At 33.0% G+C, this 19,940-nt stretch overlaps 1 protein-coding gene across 1 annotated transcript in view; it reads left to right on the top strand.

Moving 5' to 3' along the window:
* The window catches only part of LOC115879437 (angiotensin-converting enzyme), a 123,192-nt gene that overhangs the window by 78,580 nt on the left and 24,672 nt on the right, over positions 1–19,940 (top strand). The window contains exon 9 of the mRNA XM_030896270.1: positions 5,108–5,248. Coding sequence (XP_030752130.1) covers positions 5,108–5,248 — 141 coding nt within the window. The remainder of the gene's footprint in view (positions 1–5,107; positions 5,249–19,940) is intronic.

Genomic DNA, 19,940 nt, shown 5'->3' with positions numbered 1-19,940 from the left:
TCTACAATCTCCAACTACAATCTACAATCTACAATCTACATTCTGCAGACTACAGACTACACTCTACAGACTACGTTCTACAGTCTACATTCTTCTATTATAAATAAGTTATAAGCGTGCATGTCGTGAGCTGTCAATTGCGACAGATGGCGAAGTTCCAAGCATATGTTTCCGAAATTTTAAGAGTAATTCTAGTATTTGGGACAGAGACGAATCCAACAAATCAGAAATCATTAAAATCGATCCAGCTGTTCTTGAATGATTTGAATCGTTTTAAAGCACTGAACCACCCTGTATATACAGTTTATTACTTTTATCAATGTCACTAAAGAAAGTCCGAAAAAAAAACTAATTTATTATATCGTATGTGTCATAAAAATAATTAAATTGAGCAATCACAGTCCATAAACAGGCCTGTTAAAAGATTTTTTTTCCTTTTTGCTTTGTTAACATAATTAAAATAATGATTTCCCTATATCGATTTCAAAATAATCTATTATTAAAGAAAACGCAAATCATTTAAAGTGCGTGTTTCATTCTTGGGCTATACATATGTATATCTCCCGTTGCACGTAATTGTGTCTTACAAAACACTCGTATCGATCAAATCAGAGAGAAAGAATGAAAATGAGAAAATTTTCATTAGTTTTGACGATATTTTTGATTGATTTTTAGCGGAAATCGGAGAGATATAAGTAAAACTAAAGTTGTTGTTCTCTAAAGATTAAGATTAGAGATGAACTAAAGTTGTTATTTAAATTTGTTGTATAATTTAAGACACCTAGCTCTTCATTTTACTTTATAGAGCAAATGATTGTAACATATATTTTATTTAGTTTAGAGCTGAAAAATTAGTTTAAAGTGATTTTCATAGTCTTCTTTTCAAAAGTTGTACTTTTAAGCACAAACAGTTCTTTTAAGAACTAAATTTTCGAGTTTTTGTATTGCATTTCTTGAAATTGTGTGTTGAAAATATGCCGAAGCATTTAAACAGTCGAAGCAAAGAGGTTGTAGCTTCCATGATAAACTATTTTGAACGAGAACGTGACAATAAAGGTCCTTTATTACACTTGCTTGCAGTCAGAAGTAAGTTTGATTGGTAAGCACATTATCACAACAGATGCGAAAGAAAGCGACTGCATCGGAAACCGTTCGGCAAACCCGACACGCCTATTGAGTGGTGTAAATACACCAGTCGTTTAGTCCGGAAACCCATGCTGTGTCGTATTCGCTTGCTGGAGTGACATAGTGCGTGGTTATATGTTTCTTTTTAAAAACGCGTGTAGGATTTTATATGTTATTATTTTACTATGTTATTAAATTAATTAATTACTAAAATAGTAATTATTAAATTAAAAATAAAATCTTAAAAAATTATATAATAAATATATTGTTTCCCAATTTTACATTATGATTCATCTCATAAATCCATCACAATCTGGCAGCGCTGTCGCCATCGCTTGTCACTCAAAGTTGATTACGTGCATCGGAATTTGTTTTGCGATTACTTTACACTTGTTTTTATCAATTTTCAACGTAAAATTTACCCAAACCCTGTCATTGTCAAGTTCATGAAAATTTCGCAATTATAGTAAAACGAAAGCAATCACATACTTACATTGGTTACGTTACATTTCTTTTAGATAGTAGGTACCGTACTTCTATTAGGCTATTTAATACTCGACAGTTCGTTATCTAATTTTCATATTACATTACGTCCTATCTAATAACAGTGTATTAAATTCCGAGCTTTTGCATTTTACGATCGTTTTGCTACTTGTCGAATATCGGTACTATTTTCAGGAGAAAGTGGTACTTACTATTATATATGTGCCATAAACAGGACCGTTATCTATATATGTAATAGTTTTATTCGATCTGAATGGAATTAAACATTATTTGTTTTTATCGGTCTTATGGTTTTTGCCAGACATTCATGTCTGGGTTATATTATGCTCAGTCTGTATCTACAGGATGGTCCACTCTTCATAAATATCTAAACATTGAGTTTTTCGTCAGACATGTATAAAAGATAATAATCATGGATCATTGGTTTGTTTTGACCTAACGTATACAAATAAAGTGTAAACAAACTACTTGTAGATCTTTTCCTGTTTGTAGAACTTTTGCCAACCCTTTCCCGAGTTATAACTCATCATACAGTCTCAAGGCTTTGACAAAAGCCAGTATCTGAGACGGTTTTATAGAAGTTAGTTCCCCATCTCCGCCCAAGTAGCATCTTTAAAATATAGATTTTTATTTTTCTTTCTGCAACCATTATATCGGGTGTTGCATCGTCGAGCGGGACATAGGAAATAATTTTATGGGGTCAATTATTGGCTTCCCTAATTATTTTAGAGAATAATTCTATTTAGGTTTATTGAAGAGCACTAAAACCCACATTCACAAGAATAAATTTAGATATTTTTGATTAGCCCGCGTTTACGAGTTATCGCCGTTATTTCTTTTTTTTTTCTCCTTTTTTATGGCCCTGTATTTACTTATGAGCACCAGTCAAGGTAAAAGATAAATGTCAAATGAAGTTGTCATTTCAGAAATTTATCTATTTAGTGCTTTATTATTATTATCAAAAACTTATACCTACATCGAAAATATTAGCCATGAATTACACTACCGAAGAAAAAGTATTGATGATTAAATGGTATTATCAAGGAAATAGTTATCAAAAGGTGTCGGACATGTTTGCTGCTATGTATCCGAATAGACCGATACCTGGAAAATCTACAATCGCAAGGAATATCCAGAGATTTCAGACCAAAGGTACCCTAATAAATAACTGCAGATGTGAAGCAAGGCAGGAACAAAGAGAAGATGAAAGAAATGATACCGACTTGGAAGTTTTATTGTGCGTGGAAGAGAAGATGGAAAGATCAGAACAAGGAAACTTGAGAATGAAATAGGAATAGATCACACTACAGCGTTTCGAATTTTGAAACGACATAAATACTATTCCTTCAAATATGTTTAAGATTTCCGATGTAGGAATGAGTTTTCAATAATAATAAAGCACTAAATAGGTAAATTTCTGAAATGACAACTTCATTTGACAGTTATCTTTTACCTTGACTGGTGCTCATAAGTAAATACAGGGCCATAAGAAAGGAGAAATATTTAAAAAGAAATCGGCGATAACTCGTAAATGAGCTAATCAAAAATATCTAAAGTTATTCTTTTGAATGTGGGTTTTAGTGCTCTTCAATAAACCTAAATAGAATTATTCTCTAAAATAATTAGGGAAGCCAATAATTGACCCCATTAAAATTTACATGGGATTTCCTATGTCCCGTTCGACGATACAACACCCATAGGTTCTGAAAATAAAAATATTTAAATAAATGTAAGTAAAACGCGTTCTTATGAGTTTAACAGCTCAACAGCCGATAAAAATATATATTTTAGGTAAAAACGCTACCACTAGCCAACATGGCGGAATTTTAATTTATTATTTTATAAAATTGACACGGAGTCTGACACAAATCATCTACATTATATCATATTTGTGTCTAAAAAGAGAGAAACTCGTGTTTCGAAAATAAATCGAGAATAAATGGAAACCTTGTTTCCAAAATGTTTCGACTTTTCGAAACTAGTCACCTGTCAACAACGCCAATCAAAACTTCTGGTCAAAGTAATTAAAACATTTTTATTTACTTCTTATGACATAATTAAAATATAGAAAACATGTATTCCATTATGGAAAAAAGAGAAAAAGAAAACGTCTGCTTGTAACATTTTTCTTTGGTTTCCTGTTGGGTATAGGTAGTGGCTGTTATTAACATTTATTGCTAAAAAGCAGAAACAAACTCTTAATATGAAGGTGTTTTGTAAGAGTGTATCACTCTGTATAAGATATCAATCTAATCAGAAAATCTACTCAAGTTGCATAAATTGTTTATCGATATAAGTATATAAATAGCATAATGCTGCGAATAGCTATGTGAATGTTATATAATGTAATAAACAGATTATTTTAGATGCAGTGTTAGAGTTTTTACTGCCTTAATTTATGAAATTAAATCTTATTTTAAATTTTAAGTAAAAAATTAATATAGTTATTAGCAATTTATTAGTTCTTTTAATTAATTTTTTAATTTGTCTCTGCGTAACAACTATTAGATTGGCTTAAAATTAATTGGGTAATACTTTATTACATATTAATTTTTTTCCCGCGACTTCGTCCGCATAAAATTCGAATTTTATTAATATAAAGCGTAATATTTATTATAGCACCTAGTGGCAATATTTGAAAGTACCTATTACATGTGTCTAGTTGTTATTGATAATCTACTATTATAGCACGTATTTTTTTTCCATAGCAACTGTTAAAATTGCCTTATGTCTATCAAAAATAGTAGATAAAATAGTACTTTAACCACAAAGGTAGATTAAATGATACTTTAACAGATAGGAGAGGTTAAAAGCTGTATATTTCTTCTCGCACGTTTTTTAATTGCTTCCATTTTTGAAAATTTTTCTATTCCTTTTCATAAGTTATTCGGGATTTAAATAGAAGTAGTTTGGATATGGCGTTTGTCGCCTCAGCCTGAATATCTGTTGGTAATTTACTTATTTCGTTTTGAGCCATTTCTGGCTCCAATTCAATCAGCAATCGACACGAAAGAGAATTAAAAAATATTGACTCAAAACTGACAACTAAAGAGACAGCTTTATTTATTTGTCAAATTACGTAGAAACCAACGCCAACCCAGCACAATATTTTTTCTACTCGTAATAAATTCCTTGAAATAATAATTTCTGAATATTTTTTAAAACGTAACTCGCTAGGGAAAAAAAATTTTTTTATACACGACGATAAAATTGCATTATCGTCTCCCGAAATTAATTCACTCGCGATTTTTTTAGTCTTCTATAAAAAATAACTATTAAAAAAAGTCTGTATAATTTTTTTCGATATTTTAATAGCTATTCTGCTATTTCGAGCCATACTTCAGTTATAATTAGTATATCCCGACATTGTTTTTATTCATTTAGGTAAATTTATTTGTCTTCCCTTGTTGATAATATTCCTGTTCGCAAAAATGTCACAGAAGTATTTATATTACTTTATTATCCGTTCTTGTTTCAGGTATTTCGTCAGCACGGTGCTGCAATTCCAAATCTACAGGGCGTTGTGCCAAGCCGCCGGTCAATTCTCCCCGGGAGACCCCTACAAGTCGCTGCACAAATGCGACATCTACCGCAGCAAAGAGGCAGGAAAGATATTGCAGTAAGTGCAGAAAGAATTTCTATTTAACCCAGAAAAAGCGGTACTTGTAGTACTTGAGCGGCAAATCATTAGAGATGTACAATACTTCGAAAAATATTCGATGTTGAAATTAATAATAGATCTGGATACAGTATGTCGTTCATTAAATCAAGTTTAGATTAGAAAATGCCCATAAGGACAAAGTAAACACTATTTAGCGCTGTTCTTGCAACGGTCGCGACCCAAAGCTTTTGCAAATTTCGGAGCGGTTCGGCTTTTTCCGGAATTATATCGCCAAATATTATTTACTCAAATTTATTATTATTTTCTTTTAATTTTATAAATAAAATACAGTGTGTTGCATACAAGGAACTTTATTTTATATAAGGACATGTATGAAATACCTATGAACTATTGGAAACCGACGTTATGCCACGATCCACGATGGTTTTTGCAGTTCACAGTTTACAGCACAGCTTTTTAATGCCATTTTGTCACAATTATCACTGGTTTGAGTAAATAAAACTTAAATTAAACTCACAAGAGAGCAATAATTACTTTGAAAATGGACGATTTAAACACTTTTCGGAATTTTTTCAACGAGACCGGTTCATGTTTTGAAAGATTTTATAATTTTTGAAGATTCTGACTTTGACAAGAGATTTGGATAAGAGAAAATTATTTCTGTTTTTGTTTGCGCTTGTTCTTAGCAACTGCAATAGCAGCGCCAGATCGCGTACAACGGTCGCGACCCAAAATATTGACGGGCATTCCAATCTAGATAAATAAATAAATGCTATTATTGTCAAAAATGTAAAGTAGATCGGAATAAAATACCTAATGAATGGAAGTTAGCCTATATTGCGGCGACTTTTTAAAAGATTAGGAAAAATTATAAAGAGATGGTAAAAATTAAAAAGAAAACCACAGCGTACGGCTGCTCTTCGTCTGGTGAACAGTAGGTGTAGGTTCATTTAATTATTTTTGCATATTGTTGGGCACCACTTAATTTAAGCCAAGTTAAGGTGATATTTAAAAATAAGAAGAATAAAATTAAGAAAATTACCACAGGCTAAAGATGTTCAGTAATGATATATCTCAAATTAAAACAACAAAATTTAATAAAAAACTATGTACATTTATTAATAATTAAATAACTCCAGTTTGAAGGGGTTGAAATAAACTACCCCTATCATTCTTGTTAACGAAATTTAAAGAAAAATCTTATCAAACACATGCACATGCTTTAATTTGGATAGTTTAGTTTGTTTAGAAACTTTTTTACCTCTTGTGTTTTTTTATAAAACTGACCGATTGGAAATTAAAAAATAAAATGTAAAGCATTACATGTCAGGACAAAAAACATTTTTAGATTAAGAATCTAGTGATAATAACGATAATAATAATCATCTAGAAAATAACGTATTGCAATAGAGTAATGTCAAATAAAATAATATTAGGAACATCCTAAAAAGTAACAGCGGCCGACTAGATTTTTTCCTAAAAAAAATACAGCAGCCCACTAGATTCTTTATCAGAAAATGTTTTTTGTCCTGACATGTAATGCTTTACATTTTATTTTTTAATTTCAAATCGGTGAGTTTTATCAAAAAATACAAGAGATTAAAAGTTTCTAAACAAACTAAACTATCCAAATTAATTTTTTGCATGTGTTTGATAAGATTTTCTTTAAATTTCGTTAACAAGAATGATAGGGTAGTTTATTTCAACCCCTTCCACTCATTTTAAAAAAGTGAAAAAATTACCAGAAAGTGTGTGTTCATAACAGTAATGCTTCCATAAAATTTTATTAGTCTATCTCTTTTCGTTTTCAAGATAAAAAATAAAAACATTATTTTTCCGCCATCTTTGTACCGCAATATCTCCCTAATGGTTGACTTTTGACCCAACGTTTATGAAGCAAACTACCCTTTATTTTGAACAAGGAAGTTTTTCGCATTTGTTTTGAAACACCCTGTATATAAAAAATGGAACAGAAAAGACCCGAATAACTACAGAGGTCTTAGTGTGAATTGCACCTTCAGCAGACTTTTTACAAAAATAATTAGAAATAAGTTAGAAATATCTACTTACAACAAAATCAGTGAAGAGCAGAGTGGCTTTACTGCAGGGCGTTCATGTATAGATAATCTATTTACTATCCAACAACTGATAGAAAAACGGAATTCACGTGAAGAAGATACACATCTAGCTTTTGTAGACCTTCAAAAAGCTTACGACTCCATCCCCTGAGTTAAACTATGGTACATACTGGAACAACTTGATGTGGATGATTGTCTCATAAATTTAATTAAGGTGCTCTACAACAACAACACAGCTCGTGTTAAGAGCGGTAACAAACTGTCTGAGGTAATTTTTACAACTAAAGGCCTTCGACGGGATGTCCTCTGTGGCCTCTTTTATTTAATCTGTATTTGGAAGTGGTTCCTAGGGACTGGAAAAAGAGGTGTGGGGAAATGGGCGTCCCTGTAGGAGATGACTGTTTGGTTACATTGAATTTTGCCGACGATCAGGTGGTCATAGCTCAAGATGCTTACGACCTTGAATTCATGATGAGTAGGTTAAATTCGGCATACACGGAATGGGCCCTTACTGTGAACATTGATAAAACGGAATATCTAGTGATCAATTCAGATGATAAATTTGACATTTTTATTACTGACAATGCAAAGCTCAAACAGGTTGAATGGTTTAAATATTTGAGGGCACGTATAACCAGAAAGGGACTGGACAAAACAGAAGTATCTGCAAGAATAGAACAATGGCGGAAGATTATAGGAGCACTGAATGGCATCTGGTGGGACAAAAACATAAGACCAAACACAAAAGTACATATTGGAACAGCCCTAGTGGAGTCGGTAGTAACTTATAGGTGTGAAGTTTGGACCTTAAAAGCTGAACAAAAGCGAGCTTTGAATGCACTCGAAATGGACTATTTGAGACGCAGTGCGGGAGTATCTAAACTGGACAGAGTTAGGAACGTGGAAATCAGAGCCAAAATGGATGCCACACAGACAATAGTGGATAGAGTCGAATAGAGGGGCCTTAAGTGGTTTGGACACTTGCTACGCATGGAACACCAAAGATGGCCCTACCGTATCTACAGCTGGTCACCTCCTGGAAAAAGGAAAAGAGGACGGCCTAGAAGATCCTGGAATGAGGCCATCAGAAGGGCAATGGAGGACCGTAACTTGGAAGAAGAAGATGTTCTTGATCGTAACAGGTGACGGTTAGGCGTGGGGATGCGACGTTAGTTGCGACAACCCTGGAGTATATATTGTCAAAAAGTTTTACAATTTGTAGACAAAAGTAAAGTAAACAAACAAAAGAGAATACGAAACCAGTACACAAATTACATTGTCAGTTTTATGGTTTAAAATAAACATTTATACATGTTTACAATGTCAAAGAATAAAAAAAAATAAAAATAAGATTCAAAAATATTTAGTAAGTTTATAGTAAATATAGTAATAGCAAATATTAGACCAGTGTTTACAAGATCAAATTCGATTATCAAAATATAAGTCATTTACGGCGTAGAAAGCCTTGTCTAGTAAATAAGATTTCAATGCTTTGCGAAATGAAGAAAATTATGTTATGGATTTGATTTCAGTTGTGCATTTTTTTCGAGTTGTATAATACTGAACTTATAACTAACTCTGAGCGTGGGGTAGGTAGATAAAGATCTTGCTCCGCGTTTCCGAGTGGATAAGTGTGAGATGGCCTTTCTTGAGAAGCTGATACATACTCACGTATTAGGCAAACGGATTCAAATATAACTAAGAAAGGAAGAGTTAATATTTTTAATTAAAAAAAATCCTGGCAATGAGTTCTGCTGTTTAGTCCCAGTGAATATCGAACAGCTCTCTTCTGGAGCTTGAAAATGCGGTCAAATTGAGTCGCACAACACGTACCCCAGAATGAAAGGGCATATCTGAGGTGCGACTCAAAAACTGCATAATAAACAGTTCTAGCGACTGACAAGTTAAGCTCCTTAGATACAGATCTTAATGCAAAACAGGTAGAGCTTAATTTTTTCGACAAACCGTCGATATGCATGTCCCATTTTAGAGAATTGTCTACAACAAGCCCTAAGAATTTTACAGATTTTAATTTAAAGTTTACATGCTAAATGCTAACGTCATTTTGGCATCTAGTGTCTCTATTAGGGTTTCTGGTTTCTCGAACTTTTTTATTTCTCGAGGCCATGGTTGGATAGGTAGAAAATTTTATATTTTGAAATTCGTGAGGGCGAAAATTCTTTCCCGTCTGCAGAATTCTCGCCTCGAGACCATTTTTCAAGATTACGAATTTATTAACCAACGACAAAATTTTTTAGATGAACTACTTAGTTTTAAATTGCAAGAATTTCGATTTTTTTAACCTGTATTTTTTTAAAGGAACATTAACCTGATGAGATTTAAAACAGGTTCCACTTTCATTTTTGCTTTTTCACATTTCATCGATGCTTTTTTGCAATATATTACGCTCCTTTTGTTCGTATATTTATGAAACATCGTATTGTGTTATTGTAACGGTCTGGGAGTGGAATAATATTATATAGACACAAGATGACAGTCTTGCCGGCTTTAATCCATTAATCTTTTGACATAAATGTTTTAAAAAGAATCTGTTCTTGGAATACTTAAAATTTTATGTAATAACTCAGTAGTTTATTGATACAGGGTGTGTCTTAAATAGGTATTAATTCAGCATACAGAAAGGGCAAAAGAGTTTTAGTCAAAAAGAGTATCGCCATGAATAATATAGTAGAAAGAAGACTAGTTGCTGATTCTAACATATTTAGTTGTTTTGGCATTTTTGGACATACATTCATATCACCCCATTAAATATTAGCACGTCATTAAGAAATACCCTGTATATGAACATTTATATACCAAACCACATAAGTTATTATGTAAGAGATTATTTCTCTTTGATTTATGTGTTTTTACGTAAATTTTTACATAATTCCTAATAATCTCTAATAACTACTCCAGTTTTTTTCTCGAAAAAACACTATTAATGAGACTAATCTATTACTTTTGTAACGAATACATAAATTAAGGAAACCCGATGATTTCTTTTCCAATTCTGACGCGCGTATAAATCTTCGCAATGATGAAATCGAAGCAAATTCTTCATTTAATTTCAAAACGCGTTCCTTGAAATGTATCTGTGCCTTGCATGCACTAGAGATGGGCGATTTGCCAAAGTTCGATACTTTTATATTGGATAAACGATATTGTGAACATAGATTATAGTGTATGTATGTAGAATGTAGAATGTTTAGGAGGGGAGTTAATCACCGCGACCTTACAGATCTATTGTGTCCCCCTTTCTTGAGTTATAACGAGTTATAACTCATCATACAGTCTCAGGGCTTTAACAAAAGCCAGTATCTGAGACGACTCCACAGAGGCCAGCTCTCCATCCTCGACATCAGTCGTACCAAAGTTCATGGCACGAATGGTCGTCGTCTCGGCGCACTCAGTGATAAGGTATTCTGGTGTTTCCCCATTTTCCCCACAGAATCTGCATTCGCCGTTGTTTCTCAGCTTCAGCCTACTGAGGTGTTCGTTGAGGAGAGAGTGTTCGTGACAATCCGATGATTGTTTTTACTTAAATCAAGGAAAACCTTTGATTTTTCTCTGAGGAACTTTTTCGAGTGTCTTAGGCCGTTGGTGAACACACATTCCATGTTACGGATGGAGTCTTCCAGATTCTTCAGTTCCGCTTTCAGTTGGTTCCCGTTTGGAAAACAGAACGGTGCTGGTCCAGTTAGTGGAGCGTTCGCTCCTTTCCTAGCTAGATCATTTGCTTTTTCATTGCCTTCTTCCCTTGGTGAGCAGGCACCCAGAGTAGGAGGACATTATTTTCTTTGCCTAACCATCCCTGTAACCATCAATTCGAAGTTAGTCAAATAATGCCTAGAGAAGCTCAACAAATTAGGCAAAGAAAATAAAGTCTTCCTACTCGGGTGTTGCATCGTCGAGCGGGACATAGGATCCCATGTAAATTTTAAAGGGGTCAATTATTGGCTTCCCTAATTATTTTAGAGAATAATTCTATTTAGGTTTACTGAAGAGCACTAAAACCCACATTCAAAAGAATAACTTTAGATATTTTTGATTAGCCCGTTTACGAGTTATCGCCGATTTCTTTTTAAATATTTCTCCTTTCTTATGGCCCTGTATTTACTTATGAGCACCAGTCAAGGTAAAAGATAACTGTCAAATGAAGTTGTCATTTCACAAATTTATCTATTTAGTGCTTTATTATTATTATTAAAAACTCATACCTACATCGAAAATATTAGCGATGAATTACACTATCGAAGAAAAAGTATTGATGATTAAATGGTATTATCAAGGAAATAGTTATCAAAAGGTGTCGGACATGTTTGCTGCTCTGTATCCGAATAGACCGACCTGGAAAATCTACAATCGCAAGGAATATCCAGATATTTGAGACCAAAGGTACCCTAAAAAATAACTGCAGATGTGAAGCAAGGCAGGAACAAAGAGAAGATGCAAGAAATGATACCGACTTGGAAGTTTTATTGTTCGTGGAAGAGAACGATGGAAAGATCAGCACAAGGAAACTTGAGGATGAAATAGGAATAGATCACACTACAGCGTTTCGAATTTTGAAACGACATAAATACTATTCCTTCAAATATGAAAAGTACCAAGAGCCATAACCAAGAGCTACGAGATGGGGACGAAATATGGCGGCAGCCATTTTGTTTTGATATGATGGAAAGAGCAAACACGGATAGGGAATTTTTAAAAAACGTATGTTTCACTGACGAATGCACGTTTACCTTAAATAATGAACCCAATGTTCAAAATTATCGACATTGGAACAAAGAAAACCAAAACAGGTTTGTCGAAACAAGGACACATTATCCACAGAAAGTAAATGTTTGGGCAGGGATATTCGGACACAATATTATCGGGCCATTATTTCTTACGCGAAATTTAAATGCAGAATATTATTTGGAACTACTCGAAAATCATATTTTACCTGCTTTACATGATGCCGCTAGGGAAAATCAGGAAGTTTGGTACCAAATGGATGGCTGCCCGGCACATAATACCCTGGCTGTTCGGGAATATTTAGACAATAGTTTTAACGGAAACGTTATTGACCTAAATCATACAGTAAATTGGCTATCAAGGTCTCCTGCTATTTCGCCAAATAATTTCTTTCTCTGGGGCTATTTAAAATACAGGATAAAAAATACCCAAATCTAGACGAGTTAAAAAATGCTATTTCTGCCGAATGCAATAGAATTTCAGTTTACAAACTAGCGAATGTAAGAAGAGAATTTTATGATGGCCTGGGTTATTGTCTAGCAGTCGATGGAGGAATATTTGAACATCTTCTTAAATCCTAAAGTTCTAACAATTTAATAATACCTAAATTAATAAGTTATTGAATGCTGTAATAATACTATAATTAACCTTGTAATTGATTACTTTATTTTACTTTAATTCCTATTAATTTGTATTTATAAATACATATTTAAGATTTCCGATGTAGGAATGAGTTTTCAATAATAATAAAGCACTAAATAGGTAAGTTTCTGAAATGACACCTTCATTTGACAGTTATCTTTTACCTTCACTGGTGCTCATAAGTAAATACAGGGCCATAAGAAAGGAGAAATATTTAAAAATAAATCGGCGATAACTCGTAAACGGGCTAATCAAAAATATCTAAAGTTATTCTTTTGAATGTGGGTTTTAGTGCTCTTCAATAAACCTATATAGAATTATTCTCTAAAATAATTAGGGAAGCCAATAATTGACCCCATTAAAATTTACATGGGATTTCCTATGTCCCGCTCGACGATGCAACACTCGGTATATATAGGGAGTATACCACTGTAATAATCCAAATAATAATTTAGCAATTGAGAAAAGTTAGTTAACGTTTAATAAAAACGGTACCACCTTTTAGTACCACCCCGTATATTATATGAAAGCACTGTAAAAATCTCAGAAATGCAGTCATGTTGCAACTGCCCGTATCTCTTAAACGTAAGTATCTCAACATAAGCAACGAAATGCAAAATACCTCGCTCGAGTTTTTCGGCGGGTACTACTTCGGTAGTTACTGGTACTCGACTCCATTAATAAATTAAAAATTAAACATCGTAAATCAGCGTTTGATTGATTGGCGGCAATGGTACGACGTAAACATAAACGGAAACGAACAATACGTACTGCCAGCACCACCGACCGGCCGAAGAATGTAGGCCGCTGCTGGTAGTACTCTCGATGGTTACGTAACAGACGAGATTCATATGCCCGAGCGGATCGTACTGGTCGTACCTACTAGCGGCAGAACTGGAACGGAAGCTTTCACGGTCGAGATATCTTGAAAATCTCCTTTTTTTTGTTTGCGGTACTACCTTGCGAACATACACGTACCGTACGTAGATTTGCGCCATTGGACGGAGGAAAGGTACTAGAAATCATTCAGCTGGATATTTTTTATATCTTCGGTGATAATGTGTTTTAGGAATTATGCAATTTTTTTTTTGAGTTTCAGTACTACATCCTGTATTATATTTTGTTTTTTGTTAATCTAATTTGATAATTTCGTCTGTACGGTGGTTCTAAATACTTTGTTAAATAAGAATACCATCAAATTCATAAAATGTAAAAAATGTCTTCTGCTCATATTAAAAAACTAGTGTTTACCCGCGATTTCGTTCGCGTCGAATTAATCATTTGTAATGGTAATGATAAAGCAAAGCAAGAATTTACATTAACATACAAACTGAGATTAGAGCTACAATTTAAAAATATTTTTACAAGATACAGAGTGTCCCAAATAAATATAAAATATCAAAGTTGTATTTTTTTAAATGGAACACCCTGTATATTATTACATTTTTAGTTTCTACGATTAAAATAAAGGTAAATTTGATTAAGGTTTATTATACTTAAACCTTACCGTTTATGAAATATTTTCAATTTTGTGAAATTGCAGTAAAAAATTTAAGGCTTCATTTCTCCAAGGGTATCAATGTTTTTAATACTAAATATTTAATGAAGTTTATTTACTGACCAGCTATTGTGTTGCAATAATAAAAATAATACTACCTTATACAGAGTGCCTAAAAATTTATTTTAAATAATTATTAGCTTCAAACGGCAATAACTTCTTTAATTTAAATGGAATGCCCTGTATATTTTAGGAGAATCAGATGCACAATTAAATTGTCTATCAAATTGTATTATACCATTTTTTACCTATCCCTTCAAGTTTTCGTAGAAAATGCATTTTCTTTTAATTTAGACCTCATTTATCAATATATCCATGGAATATTGACATTTTAGATTGTTTTTAAAGCAACAAATGTACAAAATGTACAGACTAGTAATATTATCGTTTTTAGCAAAACGATAATATTACTAGCCCATTTGTATGCAAAAAGAAAACTATTTAAATCTTTATAAAAGAGTGTACCATTAATTAAATATAACACTATTATTTCCGCCCATATAATAATTAATGACATACTTAATTGTGTTCGTTAATAAATTATTATAAATAAATGTGGATTTTTGAGTCAGAAATCAAGATAATAATAAGTTATCAAATTAAAGTCTTTGTTGTTATAAATAAGCATTTATTAAAAAATGAAATATCATTTTTAAGGTGTTACTTTTTATCACACTCTCTAATGCCCATAAAAATTCAGTTTTTTAGTATTTGGAGCAATTATTGTTAATCAACGCAAACAGTCAGTTAATGTAGTTTGAATACTGGAATCATGTTAATTGATCCTCTTTAACAAATATTTAAACAGTTTTTTTTTAATTTTTTAATGAAATAAATGAATTATACCGACAATATTAGTATCTGTACTCTTTAAAAATTTGGTACATCTGTAAAAATAATCTAAAATGTCAATAGTCCATGGGTATATTGATAAATAAGTTCTAAATTACAAGAAAATGCATTTTCTACGGAAACTTAAAGAGATAGGTAAAAAATGGTATAATATAAGTTGATAGAGAATTAAATTGTGCATCTGATTCTCGTAAAATATACAGGGTGTTCCATTTAAATTAAACAAGTTATTGCCGTTTGAAGCAAATAATTATTTAAAATAAATTTTTAGACACTCTGTATAAGGTAGTATTATTTTTATTATTGCAACACAATAACTGATCAGTAAATAAACTTCAGTAAACATTTAGTATTAAAAACTTTGATACCCTTGGAGAAATGAAGCCTTAAAATTTTAACTGCAATTTCACAAAATTGAAAATATTTCAAAACCGGTAAGGTTTAAGTATAATAAACCTTAATCAAATTTACCTTTATTTTAATCGTAGAAACTAAAAATGTAATAATATACAGGGTGTTCCATTTAAAAAAATACAACTTTGATATTTTTTACTTATTTGGGACACTCTGTATCTTGTAAAATTATTTTTAAATTGTACCTCTAATAGTCCTTCATCGAACCCAAAACTTACAATTTGTAAAAATCTCATCGTTTAGCTACAATACTCCGTGTCGTATGTGGTGCACAACCCTGTATATTAGTACTAGCGTGTATCAGCGACTTCGTTCGCGTCGAATTAATCACTTGTAATGGTGATGATAAAGCAAAGCAAGAATTTCCATTAACATACAAACTGGATAAAATTTTCTCACATTTATGTCAGCATGAGAAAAAACAATATGGCGATATTATTATATAACTTGGTAATATTTGAGGGGTAGTTTCATCTCGTTGGACTTTCGAAAAATCCGTTTGCCAAAAATAAGCTATATACGTCAAGCAGTTTAAGCAGAATCGGGGTTAAGAAATTACCCAACTTTTTGGAACACCCTGTATAATTTTTTAAAAAAATTCAAAATATGTAAAAAAACAAATAAATTCAAACTGGAATTTCGAAAAATCCCTTCTTATCGAACCTCTACACCCTAGAATCAACCCATGATACAAAGAATACAAGGTATGATATTGCGCAGGTTGGTCACTACGTCACAGGTGATAAACGGCACCATTGGTCGGCAAGCTCTGCGCGCCAATTTCAAATTGTCAAACAGATTGTGTCATCTGTGAAATTTGATTGTGTCAAAATGTGAAAATAATTTTTCAAATGTCAAGCTCGATGATTTGACATAACTTTTGGGGTTATGTCCTAATTCTTCCCTATTTTAGGTCTTTTTTTATTAGTGGCAATTGAACAATATGGCTATTTTTTGTATGGCGTATGACGTCACAGGTGGTATGCGCAAACTTAACGAAATTGGAGCCGCTATCGATCATATCTTGTTTTCTTTGTACCATGGAATCAACCTGTATGCCAAAATTGATCTTCTTACGTAGAGTGGTTTGAGCAGGGTCGTGATTAATCAGTATGTCAGTCACTTAAGGATTTTATATATTAGTATAGATTTGTCAAAAACATTTCCGTTGCGTTTTTTGCACCTGAGTAGTATAAAAGTGTCCTAATTGTTCAATGTGCAAATTTAACAACAAACAAAATTATAATCTATAACAATCTTTTTTTTATTTCTTCGGTACTATATACACCTTAACCGCAAATACCGAACAGGTAACTAGACCCATAATGACAGTGAAAAAATCCATTATCACCGGCATGGAAATCGTAAACGATTGGTCAGCTAGAATGGCAGCGCCAAGAATTAAAAAAAAATAACTGACTTTGAAACATATTATTTGAAAGTAATATTAAACGTACAGGATACCTTCAGATTGTCTGGGATTATTATTGCTATTATTATTACAATTTTTTTCTCTCTTGTCATTGTTTTATTTTTATATCATTAATATTTTTTTTCTTAATTTTTGTTCTTGCGTAATTGCGGTACGGTTTCGGTATTTGGGAATGCAGCTAGGTACGGCCTTGACTGATATTCGAGAATGTAGTACCACCGTGTAATTAAGCCAGATATTCGTATGCGTGCTTGGGCCATTAATGTATGTTTGCTTTAATTATTGCTAGATGTAAACATTACGTAGATTAATATCGGTAATTTAAATAAACGCGCGCTTTAAGATGATTCTGTAGATTATGATTATGATATTTTATTGACAACTATATATTTGAAAGTGTCAAGTTATCTACATTTCGTCCTTCCTCCATTTCCCTCACTCGGTTTTTCCTATTTCTCGCCTCATTTAATTAAGCAAAATATTCTTGTAATATATTTATTAAATACTTATCTAACCTCAACAAAAATAAACAAGAAGATTAACAATAATAATTAAAGATTTTAATACATTTATTTGTTGAAGGTAAAAATGCTAGACTTCTTCGGCTTAAAACCTACATTCTGGCGTTTTAAAAAAGCGACGAGTTTGTGATATTTTTATATGTCAGTCTTTTCCCTTGATTCTAGCATTGTCCGTATCATGCTGTACGTAGCCCAAAGAGTAGATGGCTTTTTCTGCCTTGCCATGTCGCTAAAATATGCCATCAAGATTGTCTCCGAAGCAATATTCTTAGCATTTCTTTCGGCACCCATTTTTCGTATACTTTCAGTTTTCAGTACTATTTCATATCGCCCCCTACTTTTCTTTGGAAGTAAACTGGCTTCCGCTCTTTTTGCAGCTTCTGTAAGTTCTGGTGGAGTACCAATATTAAAGTAGTCTTCATTATCAGAACTTTCCGACAACATTGCAGCGTTTTTTTATAAACATTACCACTGCGAACGGCAGCTTTTCATCGGAGAGCAGTCGTGGATAAGGTATTTCACTAGAGAGAAAACTAATCAATAACAATAAACAAAAAATATAGATATTGGGCGCCAGGCATGTACAGAGAAAGAAAACACAGTTGTATATTACTTAAAACTAATGACTATATTTATTCAAGATGGACTGTGATGGTAAATAGCATTGTACAATTTTAATAATTATTATAGTGGTTATATGTCAAAGAAAGTGGTGTTAAGAGTTGTACTAAATATCTATAAAAGTAATACCATTACAAGACATAATGTAATGAAACCTAAGATCTAAATCATATTTTAAATACTAAATCGACATAAATGTTCTTAATAATCTAACCACTAAATATAGTTATACGATATTATTTAAAAAGTACGTTATTAAGTTAAGACTGAAAATCAACTGAAAACCAGAACCTAAATCTACACTTAGCTGTTCTTGAGGCAATCCTGTTTCAAAGAGTAGCAGCGTGAGGTGGTCTCGCATCTCTGCAGTCGACCATCCAATACAACAAAAGGGGCCAGAATGAGGACACCATGAATTGATACAGCCGTAACTACTAACTGGCTTATAGATGGGAACGAAGCAGCATGGGGCTCAAGCTACATCCACGCTGGGGCACTTTATATGAATGATAAATCACTCCTACTGGGGACACTCGTCCATAAGATAATGGTAGATACAAGGGAACACTACCCGTACCTTGGAACACTACTAGGACCTTGGATAATGCCTGTACCTTGTAAATAGTCCGTACCTTGGACCCTCGAATTACTTCCGAGGGCTCACTAAATAATAAAGGACATATCCTTTCTTCCTTGTGACATTCTAGAGGACAAAAGAAAAGGGACGCCAACGTGCCAGCAAAATACAAATACAAGTTAGGTTGGGACATCCAAAACTCTACCCTGTAACTTCGAAATAGTAGCTGATTCAAATTATACAGCAAGATTTCTATAATTGCAGTTTCTCGAAGCAAGGATTTTTTGACGGTGACAGTCGGACGATCAAAGCCAAGTGAAGTCAAGCACGGAGAGAGTTGACAGAAGCGATGTTGACAGCGCCTCCACAGAACAGTAAAACGATAGCAGGGTTGCCGACTAGAGAAAGTAAAAATTACGCGTCAAATAAACTATCCGGCCTGAACGAGAGGGAATCCGGTGATGATAAGCCAGACATCATATATTATATATAAAAAAGACAGGTAACGAACTAAAAACGTTACAACATTCTGGCTTTCTATGTTATATAAATTCAAAAATTCGAACGAGAAATTCAAAACTGTCACTTAGTTGTTTGTTTTGCTGTTGAAGGTTTGCGGCATAACAACCACTGGTACCCCTGCTGGTACCGGTAACTATAGATATGGAAATGCCAAAACAGAAAACGACAAATTTTCGTATATTTATTTTTTTTCAAAATAAAATACTGTCCCAATTTTAACGATGTGGTTGTAAATAAAATAGTATACAAACCTCGGAGGAAAGTTTCATTTTTGTCTCGAGATTTTTCCCTCTTCGGTATGTAATATACTATTAGCTTGTTAAGACCTCAAGGAAATTCATTCTTTTTTTATAGTTTTACTTTCTTGGACCTGTATAACTTATTAAGCTGAAATTATACTGCCAAGGAACGTCTTTACAAAATAAGGCTAAAGGCTTACGTATAGCGTCAATACAATAAAAATACGGAACGGATATGGAATGGAAACGGAAGGTATAGTGAGAATCAACCTTAATTCGCTCAAGAGAAATACACAGTCGATCATATTGTTGCAAATCTTAAACAGAAGAGAACATCAATGACATTTCCCATTCAATTTTACATATAAAATGACAGCGATTTTCATTTCATAGCCATCGCTGACGCCGTTATTATTTGATCATACGGTATTAATGACGAGCGAAGTCGCAGCTCTCTGAGTGATGAAAAGCTCCACCTGCCAAGCAGCAACTG

This window comes from Sitophilus oryzae, unplaced genomic scaffold (genome assembly GCF_002938485.1).
Source record: "Sitophilus oryzae breed Bouriz unplaced genomic scaffold, Soryzae_2.0 scaffold_1576_pilon_pilon, whole genome shotgun sequence".
NCBI lineage: Eukaryota > Metazoa > Arthropoda > Insecta > Coleoptera > Curculionidae > Sitophilus > Sitophilus oryzae.
Note: the sequence above shows the minus strand (reverse complement) of the source record. Positions and strands in the feature narration are given on the sequence as shown.